Source organism: Arvicanthis niloticus, chromosome 5 (assembly GCF_011762505.2).
Source record: "Arvicanthis niloticus isolate mArvNil1 chromosome 5, mArvNil1.pat.X, whole genome shotgun sequence".
In the NCBI taxonomy this organism is placed as follows: domain Eukaryota; kingdom Metazoa; phylum Chordata; class Mammalia; order Rodentia; family Muridae; genus Arvicanthis; species Arvicanthis niloticus.
Window position 1 is genome coordinate 74,512,798 of NC_047662.1, and position 14,402 is coordinate 74,527,199.

At 36.0% G+C, this 14,402-nt stretch overlaps 1 protein-coding gene across 4 annotated transcripts in view; it reads right to left on the reverse strand.

The window, feature by feature from the left end:
• Kdm4c (lysine demethylase 4C) overlaps window positions 1–14,402 on the reverse strand; it is a 161,066-nt gene that overhangs the window by 109,647 nt on the left and 37,017 nt on the right. For all 4 annotated transcript variants that reach the window (XM_034502228.2, XM_034502230.2, XM_076934763.1 and 1 more), the window contains 2 exons: window positions 12,331–12,524; window positions 3,548–3,597 (listed from right to left, as the gene is read on the reverse strand). In XM_034502228.2, coding sequence (XP_034358119.1) covers window positions 3,548–3,597; window positions 12,331–12,524 — 244 coding nt within the window. The remainder of the gene's footprint in view (window positions 1–3,547; window positions 3,598–12,330; window positions 12,525–14,402) is intronic.

The following is a 14,402-nucleotide window of genomic DNA, read 5'->3' on the forward strand; positions in this document are numbered from 1 at the left end:
TCCAGAGGGTCTGATGCCATTTTCTGACCTCCACAACACCAGGAATATACATGGTGCACATTCATACATACATGCAAGCAAATATTCATACACATAGATAAAATAATCTTAATTTTAAAAAAATCTCATCTGAGTAAATACAAACAAATAATTGGAAACTTGCCTTACAAGACTATTTTGGGGAGCTTTGAAGAGAGGAAGCTAAACATTAAAAAAATCTTTTATTCAACAATGTGTTAAATGTCCACTCAGTAGTGTATTATGCTTTAGTTCATGGCTGATTTTCTCCATCACTGCTTTCAATCTAGCTGAGGCATGATGTCATTACCTTGGTTATACTGGGAAAATGAAAACCGGCATGTTTGATGTTTTATTCAGCCCTTTCTCCTTCAAAGGATGAGCAATCTTACCAGAGAGTGGGAAACAAGCCACAATGAGGAGAAGTACAAAGAGAAGATAGAAGAAAATGAAAGAGGACAGATCCCGAGGAAACAAGAAGACACCAGAAATGATGCACGTATATTATGTGAGGAAGTAAAAGTACTGTGTGATTTCTTATCTAAAATGAAGGGAAGATTTGCCAGAATATCACTTATCTAGCTAGCTCGGATGCTCTACACAAAAGTCAGAGTAGGTTACTTTGATGAAAAACTCATTAGTACTCAATTAATTGAAAAAAAAGGTATGTTTTAATTTTGTGTTAGATTGAATTCAGATATCCTCAGCCACACAAGGCCTATGGGCAACAAAGGTAGACATAGATGATGAATCCTGAGTCATCTGAATCATCCTAATGGTGTAGAATAAATTCACAGGAATTTTTAGGTAATTTAAATGTTTATGTTACAGTGGGGAGCAAGGTCACACAGCTCAGATAGATAGATAGATAGATAGATAGATAGATAGAGACAGATCGAGAACAAATAGCTAGTATATAGACAAAGAAATTTAAGGAATAGCTTGGTAAAAATAAATAAATAAATAAAATATTTGTAAACTAAATAGTTGGCTCAGAAGTTAAAAGCCTATAATGTTCTTTCAGGACTCAAGTCCAGTTCTTAGCACTATGATTAATTTTTAAGAAATAATTTTTTTTCCGTAAATACATTCTGGGTAAGCATCTTCACCTGTTTAAAAATAGAAAAGGGACAAGAGAGGGGGAGTTCACAAAATCAGTTCTCTATGAAGACATTGGGAAGTAAATACTTCCATTCTTTCTTTACAAGACAAACACAAATAAAAATGTAACTCTGCCCTGTGATGTCATTTTCACAGCAATCTAATGATAATTAATAATCATAAAATATAAACACTAAATAAAACTTTAGTGACTAGGAAGTAAAAGCTATACCAGTATAATGATTACGTCTGTACAGTAAAATGCCCTAAGTCTTACTTAGGGAGAAAGGAAGGCACCTAACTCTAGCTGGTCTCCAAATTCAAAACCCATCCAATGATTTTAATAAAATTCAGATAGATCTATCAAGCTTTCCAAATATGTAACTTTGTGAAGTACTATATGAACTAAGTTTTAAATTAAAATCACTGAAGAAAAAAGTGTCCATTAATTTGCTTCTGAAGTGGATTTGTAATCAGGACATGAACAATAAAGAAAACATTATAATTTAACTTAAATTGGAAAACTACTGAAGGAAGGTAATGTCCTACACCTACATACATACACAATTTTTAAAAATAAAAAAGCAACTGAAAGTCAAATTCAAATTCCTGGCTTTGTTAAATACAAGCCTTATATATGTGAGATAAAATATTCATAGGTGCCAAATACAGGCCTTAAAGCTTTCAGATAAAATATTCATAGGTGCCACAATCAATCAAGTTCTCATTAAAAATCAAAAATGAACGCACTCATGCATAAAAGGTGGCTATAATGGTTTCAGTTTACAGGCAAGATAATGGAAAATATCTCAACCTGCTTTTCATTTTATGTTTCACACACTGATGTAGATAGTAGATAGTCTATAATGTTCCATCATATGTACTACATTATTTTATCATTGTAATTATCTGGCTGGTATCTGCATAACAGATACAAATCTTTCACTATCTTATAGGACTTTTTCATTTGTTTCCTTTCTCAAAATACTACTGTAAACAATTTTGGTTCTCTTTTCATTGATTAAAAACTTGCTCCTTTAGCCCCTGGGATGTCATCTCTCATAGTTCACATGATACACCTCAGTGTTTGACAGCGCACCACAAAGCTGACATTAGTTCCTCTTAAAGTTCGTTAGTGATGAGGTTAATTCAAATGTTGAAATACTTATTACAGAAAAGAACATTTGGTTTTAACACTAAATATATTATAATCATCTTATAACTCTCTGCTCTAATATATTACCCAAAACAGTATTCAAATACTTCAGTGTTCTTGAAAGTAATCCTTAAATTCAAACTCACAACTAAACTATTATTACTGTAATATAATGAACACTGTCCTGCCAAAATTATAACATTGTGTCTTATAAAGGTGATCCTGTAACTACTTTGAATAGTTTCCTATAATTTGGAGAAGGGGATAAATTATAGATGCCATTAATAATTTCTGATCAAACTGTCAAGTCAATGAGGTTTTTCAGTGCCCCCGTTTCATTTTTTTAATTTATTTTTTATATGAGTATACTGTCACTGTCTTCAGACACACCAGAAGAGAGCGTAGGACCCCATTACAGATGGTTGTTTGCCACCAAGTGATTGCTGGGGACTAAACTCAGGACCTCTGGAAGAGCAGTCAGTCACTGCTCTTAACCACTGAGCCATCTCTCTAGCCATAAAGATTTATTTGTTTATGTACTATATATATATGTATATGTATACATACATGTATACATATATTATATATTTTTTCCCTTCAGGTTCATCTGCATACTAGAAGAAGATATCAGATTCCATGGGACTAGAGTTATAGAAGTTGTGAGCAACCATGCAGGTGTGGGGAATTGAACTTAGGACCTCTGGAAGAATGCCAGTGCTCTTAACCATTGAGCCATCTCTCCACCCTCATTTCATTTTTAAGTGAATATATGGTACATAGAAGAAAAACTTCCTTCATCATTTTAATAAAAGGCAATCATAACATATCAGTGCCTGAGAAGAAGAGCTCTACTCATTCAAGGGTGAGTCCTGATAAAGGAAGATGCTTGATTCCAGTTATCACTCAAATTTAACTCTAATTGTTCTTACAAATAGCTCATGTCTAGCTGACATCTTTGGAAGAAGAGTGGCCAGCAAACAAGATAAATTTCAACAGTGTTTAAGAAAGAAAAGAAAGTTGAGAATAGGCACAATATATTGAAATGACAACTGCCCAATAAAGTATTAAGCAGTCAGCTAAACTCATTATGAAGACAATACAACAGAAGAAACATTACCTACTAATGTGAAAATAAATAATATTGTTCAATTAGGGTAACATTTAAAAGCTAGCAGTTTGAAGAAGATATACATAAAAAATAGAGTAAATAAACTGCTGAACTACCTCAAAACACAAAAGCCCTCAAGGTAAGAAATTGAACGCAGGTTTTACCTTGGGCTAGTCTTTCAAGTCGCTTTCCATGCTCTGGAGGTATAGCATACCTAAAATGTTAAGAAGAAAAAATGTATGTTTATAATATTTTAGCTAGTTTCTGAAGAGTATTTATTCTAAACATCTTCATTTACAAAAAAAATGAACACTAACTGCACTTAAATGAACTAAGTAGAAAGCAAGAAATAGTAAAAGCCTGTCCCTTAGACCCAGAAATGAAGAAAAATGGACATAAACTTCCTACTTAAATGTCACAAATTACCAGTAATTTAAAGCCTACAGAACAGATGTTCAAGACTAGTGAACCCTTGTCTAAGCCTGGAGATAATCCACTAACCACAACATTTCTATGTAGTGTAGATATTTCTGGACATGGGTACTCTATTTGTTTAGAAGCTGGTGTGGTTTGGTATTATTTTGTAGAAAACATTGGTTACTATCTTTTTGTAATTCTTTATCATATTTATTGTGGATGCATATGTATGTATGCACACGTGCATTTATGTGTGTGCATAAAGGTCACGGGATAACTTTAAGGGGTTGGTTCTCTTCTTCAATCAAGTTAGTTTCCAGGGATCAAACTCAGCTTTTCAGACTTAGTGGAAAGCATCCCTACCCAGTCAGCCATCTCACAGACATGGTTGTTGTCTTTTAAATGTAGCTTGCTTGTATTTGTTTATTTTATGGGTATATGACTTTTAAAGTCCTAATTATAAATTTATTACCCTAAAGAACAGAAATATTCATCTAAAGTTCCCAGTGCAGTGATTCTCAGCCTTCCTAATGCTGTGGCTCTAATAGCTCCTCATTGCTGTGGTGAGCGCCTTCACCATGAATTATGTTCAGTGCTACTTTACAATTGTAATTTTGCTACTGTTATGAACTGTGATGTAAGTATTACTGGAGATAGAGGTTTGCCAAATGTGTCCCAACACACAAGTTTGAGAACCACTATCCTAGTACTTCGAACATGAAGTAACTGAATTATTTGCTGAATTCTGAACTGAAAATCTCATGATATGCTGTACAAAACTAAATTTTAAAGGCACTTCAATGAAAAACGTTAGATATTGTCTTACCTGGGGTTTTATATTGCTGTGACAAAACATTATGACCAAAAAAGCAAGTTGGGGAAGAAAGGGTTTATTCAGCTTACATTTTCCCATTGCTGTTCATCACCAAATAGTCTGGATCAGAACTTAAAACACTGCAGGAACCTGAAGACAGGAGCTTGTGCAGAGGCCATGAAGGCATGCTGCTTACTGGCTTGCTTCCCCTGGCTTTCTCACCTGCTTTCTTATTGAACTCAGGACATCACCCCAGGGATGGTGCTACCCACCTTGATTTGGAATGAGAAAATGCCTTACAGCTGAATCTCATGAAGGCATTTCCCCAACTGAGGTCCCTTCCTTCCTAATGACTCAAGTCTGTGTCAAGTTGACACACAAAACCAACCAGTACATATATTATAAACATATCTAATAATCATTAAATGAGTTAACTGAGATGATATACTGCTTTTAAACATAAAGATTTCCTGCTTACTAGAACAATGTATAATAAATACAAATTCCTTTTTACTGATACACACACAGCCGGTATGGCTGCCCAAATGAGCTGGGTGTGAAGAGATATTTCTATACCCATATTACTCTAAGCAACTGGCAAGGATAAATTCTCAATTTCAAATGTAATCACCAGTTCACAGAAAAAACAAAGTCATCATTTGTTGAAAAGATAAAAGGCAAAGTTAACATTGTTCTATCCCACATCTAGTTGGGCCTTGGACAAGGTAACTCTATTTAACCTGCGCCCTTTAGGCATGTATTAACAAGTCTCCACCTCCAAAGATTTAAATATTAATGAGTTATCTAAAGGCCAGGGGCGTAGCTAATTAAGTTATTCTCTCTCTTCTTCCCCCTCCCTATAAAAGGCCAGGTGAGCCTGGCTTTTGGGGGAGCGCTCATCATCTATACCCACTCACCATGCCATGAACAATAAAAGCTTTGGAAAACTCCACGTGTCGCCTGGGCCTGCCGCTGCCAGATTGCCAGCTTTTGGAACCTCGAACCGCAGCTACCGCCAGCCCGAGGCGGCTGTGTGAATGTGGGACCCGGCCGGCGGACTCCCTCCCCACCCCCACCCCCACCCCACCCCCACCCCCGCGAGCTTTTTTTCCTCACAACATCCGATCCTCAATTTATTTCTAGTATATAAACCACTCTCATTAGATACTCTTCTACCACCTTACCTGGTGACCTTATTAGCCCAAACTTCTACTTGGCTGAGTGCACTATTGTGGAGAGATTATCTATTTAATTGGGTCTGTTTTTCTTTTTATATTTAGAATAATGTCTTGGTCTATTTCTGAACTTCCTAAGAAACCCAATTCATATTATAACTACAAGTCAATTCAAATAAAATTCCTATGATGTAATCAAACATTGCTACAGTTTTTCTCTGAAATCATTAAAGGGTAAAAAATCTTACCACCATTGCCCACAGAGAAAAATGAAATATTGCCCAAGTAAAGCTAAATCTTCATATTGATAGTGATTCTATGGTAACAGTCAGCATAGTACAAGGTAAAAATGAATTCTGGAGGACATTTCCACTGTCCTGCTATAAAGAGTATTGGCAAGAGCTGTGCTTACATGGACCAAATGTGTCTCCCTAATGAGGAAGGCACACTGATAAGATATTACAGGTACAATTCCTTTAAAGGTAGTACTGATTAGATACTGAATAGCACATTTTCATTTTAATCCAGTATCTTCACTTGTTTTAAGTTTTTCTTATTTTCGGAGTCACAAAAACACAATCTCTTCTAAGTATATCTTTAAGTGATTTATTCCAAGAAAACTTGGAAATTTTAGTCAATACTTTAAGGATTTTCTTCATTTACAATGATATTTGCTATAGGTTTGTTGTATATTGCCTTTATGTTGAGAGATGTCCCCTGTATCTCTGTTTCCTGCAGAACTTTTATCATAGAGATGAAGTATTCTGAGGACTTTTCTGCAACAACCAAATTAGCAATAACCAAAGACTGCATAACAAGCTACAATAAGACTATGCACAAACCCTCATATTAAGGCTGGATAAGGGACTCAATCCAGTAGAAGGAAAAGGTTCACTAGAGCATGCAAAGGAATCAAAGATAACCAACCACTCTCCCACTGTTGAGAGTCCCACAAATATGAGGTGGGTCAGCTGTTAAAGGCCAGGCTCACTACTTTATTGAAAGTTATGAATCTATTACATCACTGCTTTTACCTCAATTAAACTTTGGTAGGTCATTTACCAAGAAATTTATCCATTTCTTCTTCCTTAGAATTGATTGTCTGAGTTTCCTTGGTGTCTACTGTAATATTTCCTCTTTAACTTATAATTTTATTTAACTAGATTGTATTTTTCTTTCAGTTAATTTGAACAAAAGATTGTCAATCTTCATCTTTTCAAAGAACCAACTCAAAATTACATTGAACATTTACGTTTTTCTACTGTTTCTATTTCAGTCCTTGATTTTGATTAGCACTTCCCATCTACTTTTGGGAAATGTTATTAATCTTCCTCTTCGCTGGCCTTTTGGTGCATGATAAGTTATTAATTTGAGATCTTTCACTGTTCTTAATATAGGGACATAGTTTTACAAAATTTCATTTCATGACTGTTCATTTGTAATTCTTTCATAGAGTTTGGAATGTTATGTTTTCATTTTCAGTCAATACTAGAAATTTAATACCATTTGCACACACCCCAGGCATAGTACTTCCAGTTTTAGCTAACACACTAAGACAAGTGAAGGAGATAGAGAAGATACAAATGAGAAAGTGATCAAAGTATCCTTATATGCAGATGACATGATTGTATACATACAGTGTGAAAGAGAGTGGAAAGAGTCTGTGAGAGTGAGAAGAAACCAGTGTTGTCTGGACACTGCAGGACAGCTGCACATACAAACTCACAGTGCTTGTAACAGCCTAAAGACGTATACAAGCATAAACCAAATCAAACCCCTCCATGGAAAGGGGAGTTGGGCTGAGAAGCTACTGGCATTTCTGAACTGCTGGGAAAGAAAAGATCAATTTTCTGTGAATGTGTTTCCACTGATAACTCTATCATGTTTCAGTAAATGACCAACTCATCCAAAAATAGTTCAGCAGCACAAATTGACCTGGAGAGAATAGGGTGGGGGGCTCCAAGGTGGAGTGAGAATGGAAAAAGGAATATATCTGGGAAAATCTAGAGAAGGTAGAGTGCATATAGTCAAAACATATTGTACAAAATTCTCAAAAACTAATGTTTATTAAAAAAAACAAAACAAAAAAAACAAAAACAAACAAACTAAGCTCACTGAGTGCACATCTTTCATCCGAATACCTGGGAGACAGAAGCAGGCAGATCTGTATGAGTTCAACGCCAGCCTGGTCTACATATAGATTTTCAGAGCTGTCAATGTAGAAACCTGTCTCAAAAAACATAAAAAGGAACTTAAAATAGTATCAGCTGAGAAAGGTGATATTCTGAAGGGTTTTGGCAAGTCCACATTTGTCTATAGGATCTTCCCAGCACTCTAACACTGCTCAACTGTTCTTTCCACCCAGTGCAACCTTCCTTTCTTCTCATAGGTATCACTCTTGAGAGACTACCCTGAAACTATATGGCACACAAAACTCAAAACAGCCTTTCCACACCATCTGAGCTGCGATAATAACAATGAACATAACATCTTTGCAAGAAATAGCAGACCTGAAAATGAATAGGTTGGACATCTATAAATATGACAAGAAATAAGGTACTTAAGCTGAGGGCTTGGAAAGTATAATACATCACAAGCCCTGAGAAAAGAAACCCAGCATGACCTAACCTTTATCCCTATACAACCTCTGAGATAAAAAACAAACAAACAAACAAACAAACAAACGCTTCCAACAGTAAGATGTATAGGCAGACAGGCACAGTGAAAAAAAATTAACCATCAAAAATATATTCTTTTCAATCTAGAATTCTAAATAAGGTTCAGTAGCCACTTCTACAAGAATTAATATCGTAGGCAAGCATACACATAAAAGATGCTTCTGTCTGAAATCATTAATATAAAAGCTAGTGATATAAGTATAGAAAATTTACATTAGATTTCATATTTCTCAACCTTCTCAATATTTTTTATGTATCTAACAATACGTTTTTCATGAAAGGGTCATTATGAAGTATTAGTTGATGAATTTTTAAAAATTTTATGAAAACCTTCCCTTCATAATATCAACTCCAAAATACTCAACAAATAAAATAAACTAAATTTTCAAGTGTTATATATCCAGACAACCTTCCCACTCCCTAATGCAGGCTCATTGTCAACAACTCTATTCATGAAAAATCAGCAGCACCCACTGCTGCATCTGACCCAATTTCTAAATATGACCTGGAATAAATAGCTAGTCTTAAAAATGTAATTAAATTAAATGGAGCCAAAGACAAACATAGGCCTTCACAAACCCTAAGTCTTGAGAGATAAACTAATAAGTGAACATACATGGGATCAGAGATAATGCCTATAAAATTATTAAAACTACTACACATGCTTCTATATAGTCACAGCCGTTCTCCCATCCTTTTGTAAAATGAGATTAAATGCCATGCATCTTTTAGAAACTGTTACTGAAACAGCAAGACTAACAGTCTGAAAAGGATGTATAAAGAGATGAAAAATAAGCTATCTTGCTGATTTTTAAGTGTAATTATTAGTTCCCATAAAATATTCCTATTTCAGCCGGGCGGTGGTGGCGCACGCCTTTAATCCCAGCACTTGAGAGGCAGAGGCAGGCGGATTTCTGAGTTCGAGGCCAGCCTGGTCTACAGAGTGAGTTCCAGGACAGCCAGAGCTACACAGAGAAACCCTGTCTCGAAAAACCAAAAAAAAAAAAATACCTATTTCATTAACTTCATCATTTTCCCTATGGATTCAGATTTGAGATTTAATATTTTACTTTCATGTAATAAGGCTTCTTGTGGTTTCTATAGGTGGTATATTGATGTAAGTCAATGTACAGAAAACAAGACATTACAAGAATCTAAAAGAAGAATTTGTACACAATTTACAATCTTTAAGGAACTATAAAGAATATTTAATTAAACAGGTATGGTAGTGTGCCTCTCTTATTCCAGTACTCAGAACATGAGCACTCAAAGATTGGGAGTTCAAGGTTAAACTCAGTTAAACACTGATACTGCTTTGGTATAGTGAGAATTCTGGAAGTTTGGTTTCTTTAAAGCAGAAATATTATAATATGTTTTAATCCCAGGTGTGAGGATATGTGGCTGCTTTGGAGCAGCTGACTATAATTGGCCTTAGGTTCAACAGAGGCATGGCTCTGCCAGCTGCAGATAGTTTCTGTGACTGTGTGACACATTTGGCACTCTGGGAACTTTTTAGAGGGAGGGTATATACATGCTAGAGTCCTGATAGGTGGGTTTGGTGGTTGTGGGTTGTTCAGAGGAATTGTTTGTGGTTTGTTAGTAGTCATGCTCAAATAAAAAAATTTTATTATAAAAAATTTAAAAAAATTTATTATACCTATTGATCTCTGAGGGAAGGGGTATATGAAAGACAGACAGAGACAGAGTCAGAGAAGGCTGGGATAAATTGCTGGAGTTGGTTCTCTACTATGTGAGTTTGAAAGACGAAACTCAGGCCATAAGCACGTTTACCCATTATGGTTGTAGGCATCATATTTCAGATATATTCTTGTTCTCTACGAACCAAATCTGAAAGCTTCTTACTCATTTTTTAACCTAGTCTAGAAATGAAAGATTCAAATTACCATCTAAATTCTGTCATCTCTAGCAATTAACACTCTCACATGTAATGCTAGTAAAGGAAATTTTCTTTGCCCTGAAACTCCTATTCTACTAGATATAAAATTACTGTGGAAAACTAAGACATACAGAAATTTTACTCCTGAACATATATCCCCAGAAAACACTATAAATTGCCATAGAGATTATCTGTACCCCATATTTACTGGTGATTTATATATTCTAACAAGGAAACGGAACCAATTTAATTGTCCATCAACAGATAAATAAATGAATAATAAAAATCTGGTACATTAATAAAACAGAAGACTATTCCCCTCTAAAGAAAACTGAAATCACAAACTTTGTGGAAACATAGAAGGACTTAGAATGCATAATATTAAGTGAGGTCATATACTCTCAGAAAGAAAACAAGTATGTGTTCTCACTCACAAGTAGATCCTAGTCTTATGTGTGTGAATAGATATGCATGTGGGTATGGAATAGCATAAAGGAAGAAGAACAAGAGAGGGAAAATATTAGGACGTGGGGAGGGACTGAATACAGGTAAAGAACAGGAGTCAGAAAAGCAAGTATTGAGCTAGTTGAGTTCCTAGTTTCAATACAATCATAGACTTTTTGGTGGTAGGAAGGTGAATTAGAATGTATTTGATAAAGTGTAAAACCCAATGTGAAGCTTCTTAGAGTGGTTGCTTTCTGTATAGAAGTTGACTGAGATGCATAGATTTTGGGTCCAGGTAATTCCACTGTGTGATAATTTTTTATTTGTAAGTTTTTTATAATAAAGTTTTAGTAAGTAAAAAAAAGAAAAATTCTTATGACCAATAAGATGTTCACTTTTGTTCTTACTAAAGTAACATAAATTATACAAGAAGTACTGATAAGACAGGGATGTGTATATGCAAAAGCATTCCAAAATGTTCTATCATAAATGTATCAAAATGTTCTATCTAAAGTGGAGTCTAGAAGAGGCTATTCTCTTTTGATACAAGCCTTTCTATGTTGAAAAGTACCCCTGAAGGTCATCAAACCATGGTATCTCCTATATTGACAAAAATATAAAACGTGCTCCTGTCTGTATGTCAGCCTGCAAATACATAAATTATAAAAACTCAAATACATGTCTGAAATTGAATACAGCTTAAAAAAAATCAAAAGGATACCAGTGTTACCAATAAGCTAATAGCTACAAAAAGAAAATGAACATGACATAAAAGTCAGTTTATACTAATACACTTTAAAAGTCTTTACTGAAAAAAAAAAAAAGGAAAGATAGCAGATGTTTCAAATCCCAGCATGTAGAAGGCAGACATGGAAAAATATCACTAAGAGCCTACGTCATTTATCCAAGGAGCTCAGGTCGACTAGGGCTCTAGAGCCAACCACATATCAAACCAGTTTGGAAGCGCCTACTTGTAACCCCAGCACTCAGGCAACTAAAACAGGAGGATCACTATGATTTAATGGCTATCCTGTGGTGAGAAGGAAAACCCCATCTTAATAAATAAATACACCATACAGCAACTTAAGTGTGTTGCCAGTCTCACCAATCCAATCTCCTATAGGGTGCTAGTAGGCCCCCTGATTCATTTTTCCTGTCCTTCTAACCCACACATACCAACTGAGTCACTAAGAGATCCAATAGATTATCAAGGTTATTTAAGTCTCTACATACAAGAAGTCAAGTTTTTCATGCCTATCTCATACATAACATCTAAGAAATGTTCAAAGTAGAGGTGCTTCACTAACTACTGAGACCAAGATTATTTATTAATCCACACTCTACAAAATGCCCACAGCAAACAACTGGGCTTAAAAGTGCTCCTCAAAAGAAAAGGATTATATGATTACAACCCAAAACTTCCTTACACTCACTCTACCAAAGAAGTAAATTCTCATCAATAATGAACAACAATCAATGATTCACAACTCTAATGGATGTGAGTATTAAACAAGTGACTTGCCAAGACTTGGGCTCCCCAAAGTGGAGATAATTAATACTGTAGAGATCCATGTCCTCAGTGTGCCATGCAAATGTTGTTTTCCACATTCCAAAATAGAGGTAAGGGGTATTTACACCCTCAATAGAAATACCGCACTCTTCTTCAACCACATCCAAGACTGTATTTAGGCGAGCTATATTCCATTCATCCACGCCCTAGAGACAAGAGCAAAATCAAATGTTAGTAAATGAAAAATAGCACCTACTATTCAAATAGCTATTCATCAGGTACTACTACACTGTGTATTTTTTTATTTAAAAATGGAAAAAATAGCACATATTCAAAAGTTACATTAAATTATTATTAAAATTATTCTAAAATTATTATCAACATATTTTATATATAATTATCAAGGTAAAATGGCATCCAATAACTGCATGATTCTCAATGAAATTAAAGGAATAATAATAGTAGTTGCTGGGGGGGGGGCAGCCCCAGCAGGGGGCCTTCTTTATTGTCAGTTTTTCTGAAGGCAGCTATGGAGGAAGCCTGTTGGCGGAGAGTAAGAAGACTTTGTCTTACTGAGATATTTAGGATTGCTGTATAATAATAAAAAGTTTACTTCTCTTAGTTACTATGCTACTGTAGCTGACCTGCCTTGTAAATTCCTCTGAGGCCAGAAATTGTACTCTCTGGCACTTAGCACCTCATCCTAAAACAGCAGGAGATAAAGGATTAATTGCTAGAGCCTTTCCCTTTTGTCATGATGCCTCTTAACTGTCAGGCTAGGGGCAAGTTTGGAGCAATAAACTTCTATTGAACCAAGAGAAGAGAACTAATGCTTGCTGAAGGAAAAACTTTTACATAGGCAAATATGCATAAACTCACATAAATTCATATACAGATTCACACATGCGCATTTATGCATTTCCATTCAAACCAGTTCCCCCCGCCCCCACTTGCATGCATTCTCACAATTACATACTTAAACACACACACAGGCACACAGCACACACACACACATACATTCTCACAATTACACACTTACACATACACACACACATCCCTACTTACATATGCACATGGAACAAAAGACCAAGCACCAGTACAGAAAGAACTCACTCATTCTGGATGAAAAATGAGCTCCAATCATTATTGCATAGGCAAAAGAAAAAGCTTCTACCCTTTTAATGCTAAATGAATTAAACCCAAGTTTGTAAGAGAAAAAAAAAAAAAAAAAAAAAAAAAAAAAAAAAAAAAAGCCTTGTTCCTTTTAATAAGACTGCCTTGTTAGTAAGCAAGGACCTGTTCTGTCCCAGGGTGAAAGCCTGCCTGCTCCTTCTGCTCTCTGCAGCTTCTTTTTTCCTCTTTCTCCCTATGCATTCTGCACATTCCTGCAGGGCCAGGAAAGGGGTCTTGGTTTTTGGTAGAAGCACTGGCTGGAAGTAGCCTGGAGACCCTGCAAGGGATGGGCATCTATTCCGCTGCGCTCCCAGAATCCAGGCTCCTAACACAAGGCATGGAACTCCATTAACCTGTGCTGTTCAATCATGTAGGATGCAGCCCCTCCCAATGGGCACAGGCAGAGAGCATGACTACAAGCCTCAGCCTCAAAAGATTTACATACTAATGAGATACCTGAAGGCTAAAGGATATAGCCAATTAAGCATTCCTCCCCAGCCCCTCCCCCCTTTCTCCCTCCCTATTTAACTCTGGTCTGCCCAGAGTTTCACAGGGTGTGCACCTAGACCATCTACATTCACCACAGAAAATAAACTCCTGGAAACCCGTGAATTCCTTCATGTCTATTGTGGCCTGCCATCTTGTGGCTGGGGTGGAGGACTTCCCTGTGACCCAGCCACCAGACCACTGTGGCTTTTCCCACACACTGCTTCCTTAGCCTTAGCGCTTTATGTTACCTATAGTTTCTAAGTTATTCTGCTCTGCATTCTCCTTCTAATCTTGCTATTTCTGATGTCACAATAATGCTCTTACTCTCAGTGCCCTTTCAGTTCTGTCTAAAAAGTGTTCTGTCTAAAAATTTCTCAGTTCTCTCTCATAGCTCAATTCTTCTCAGCTCAGTTCTGACTCTT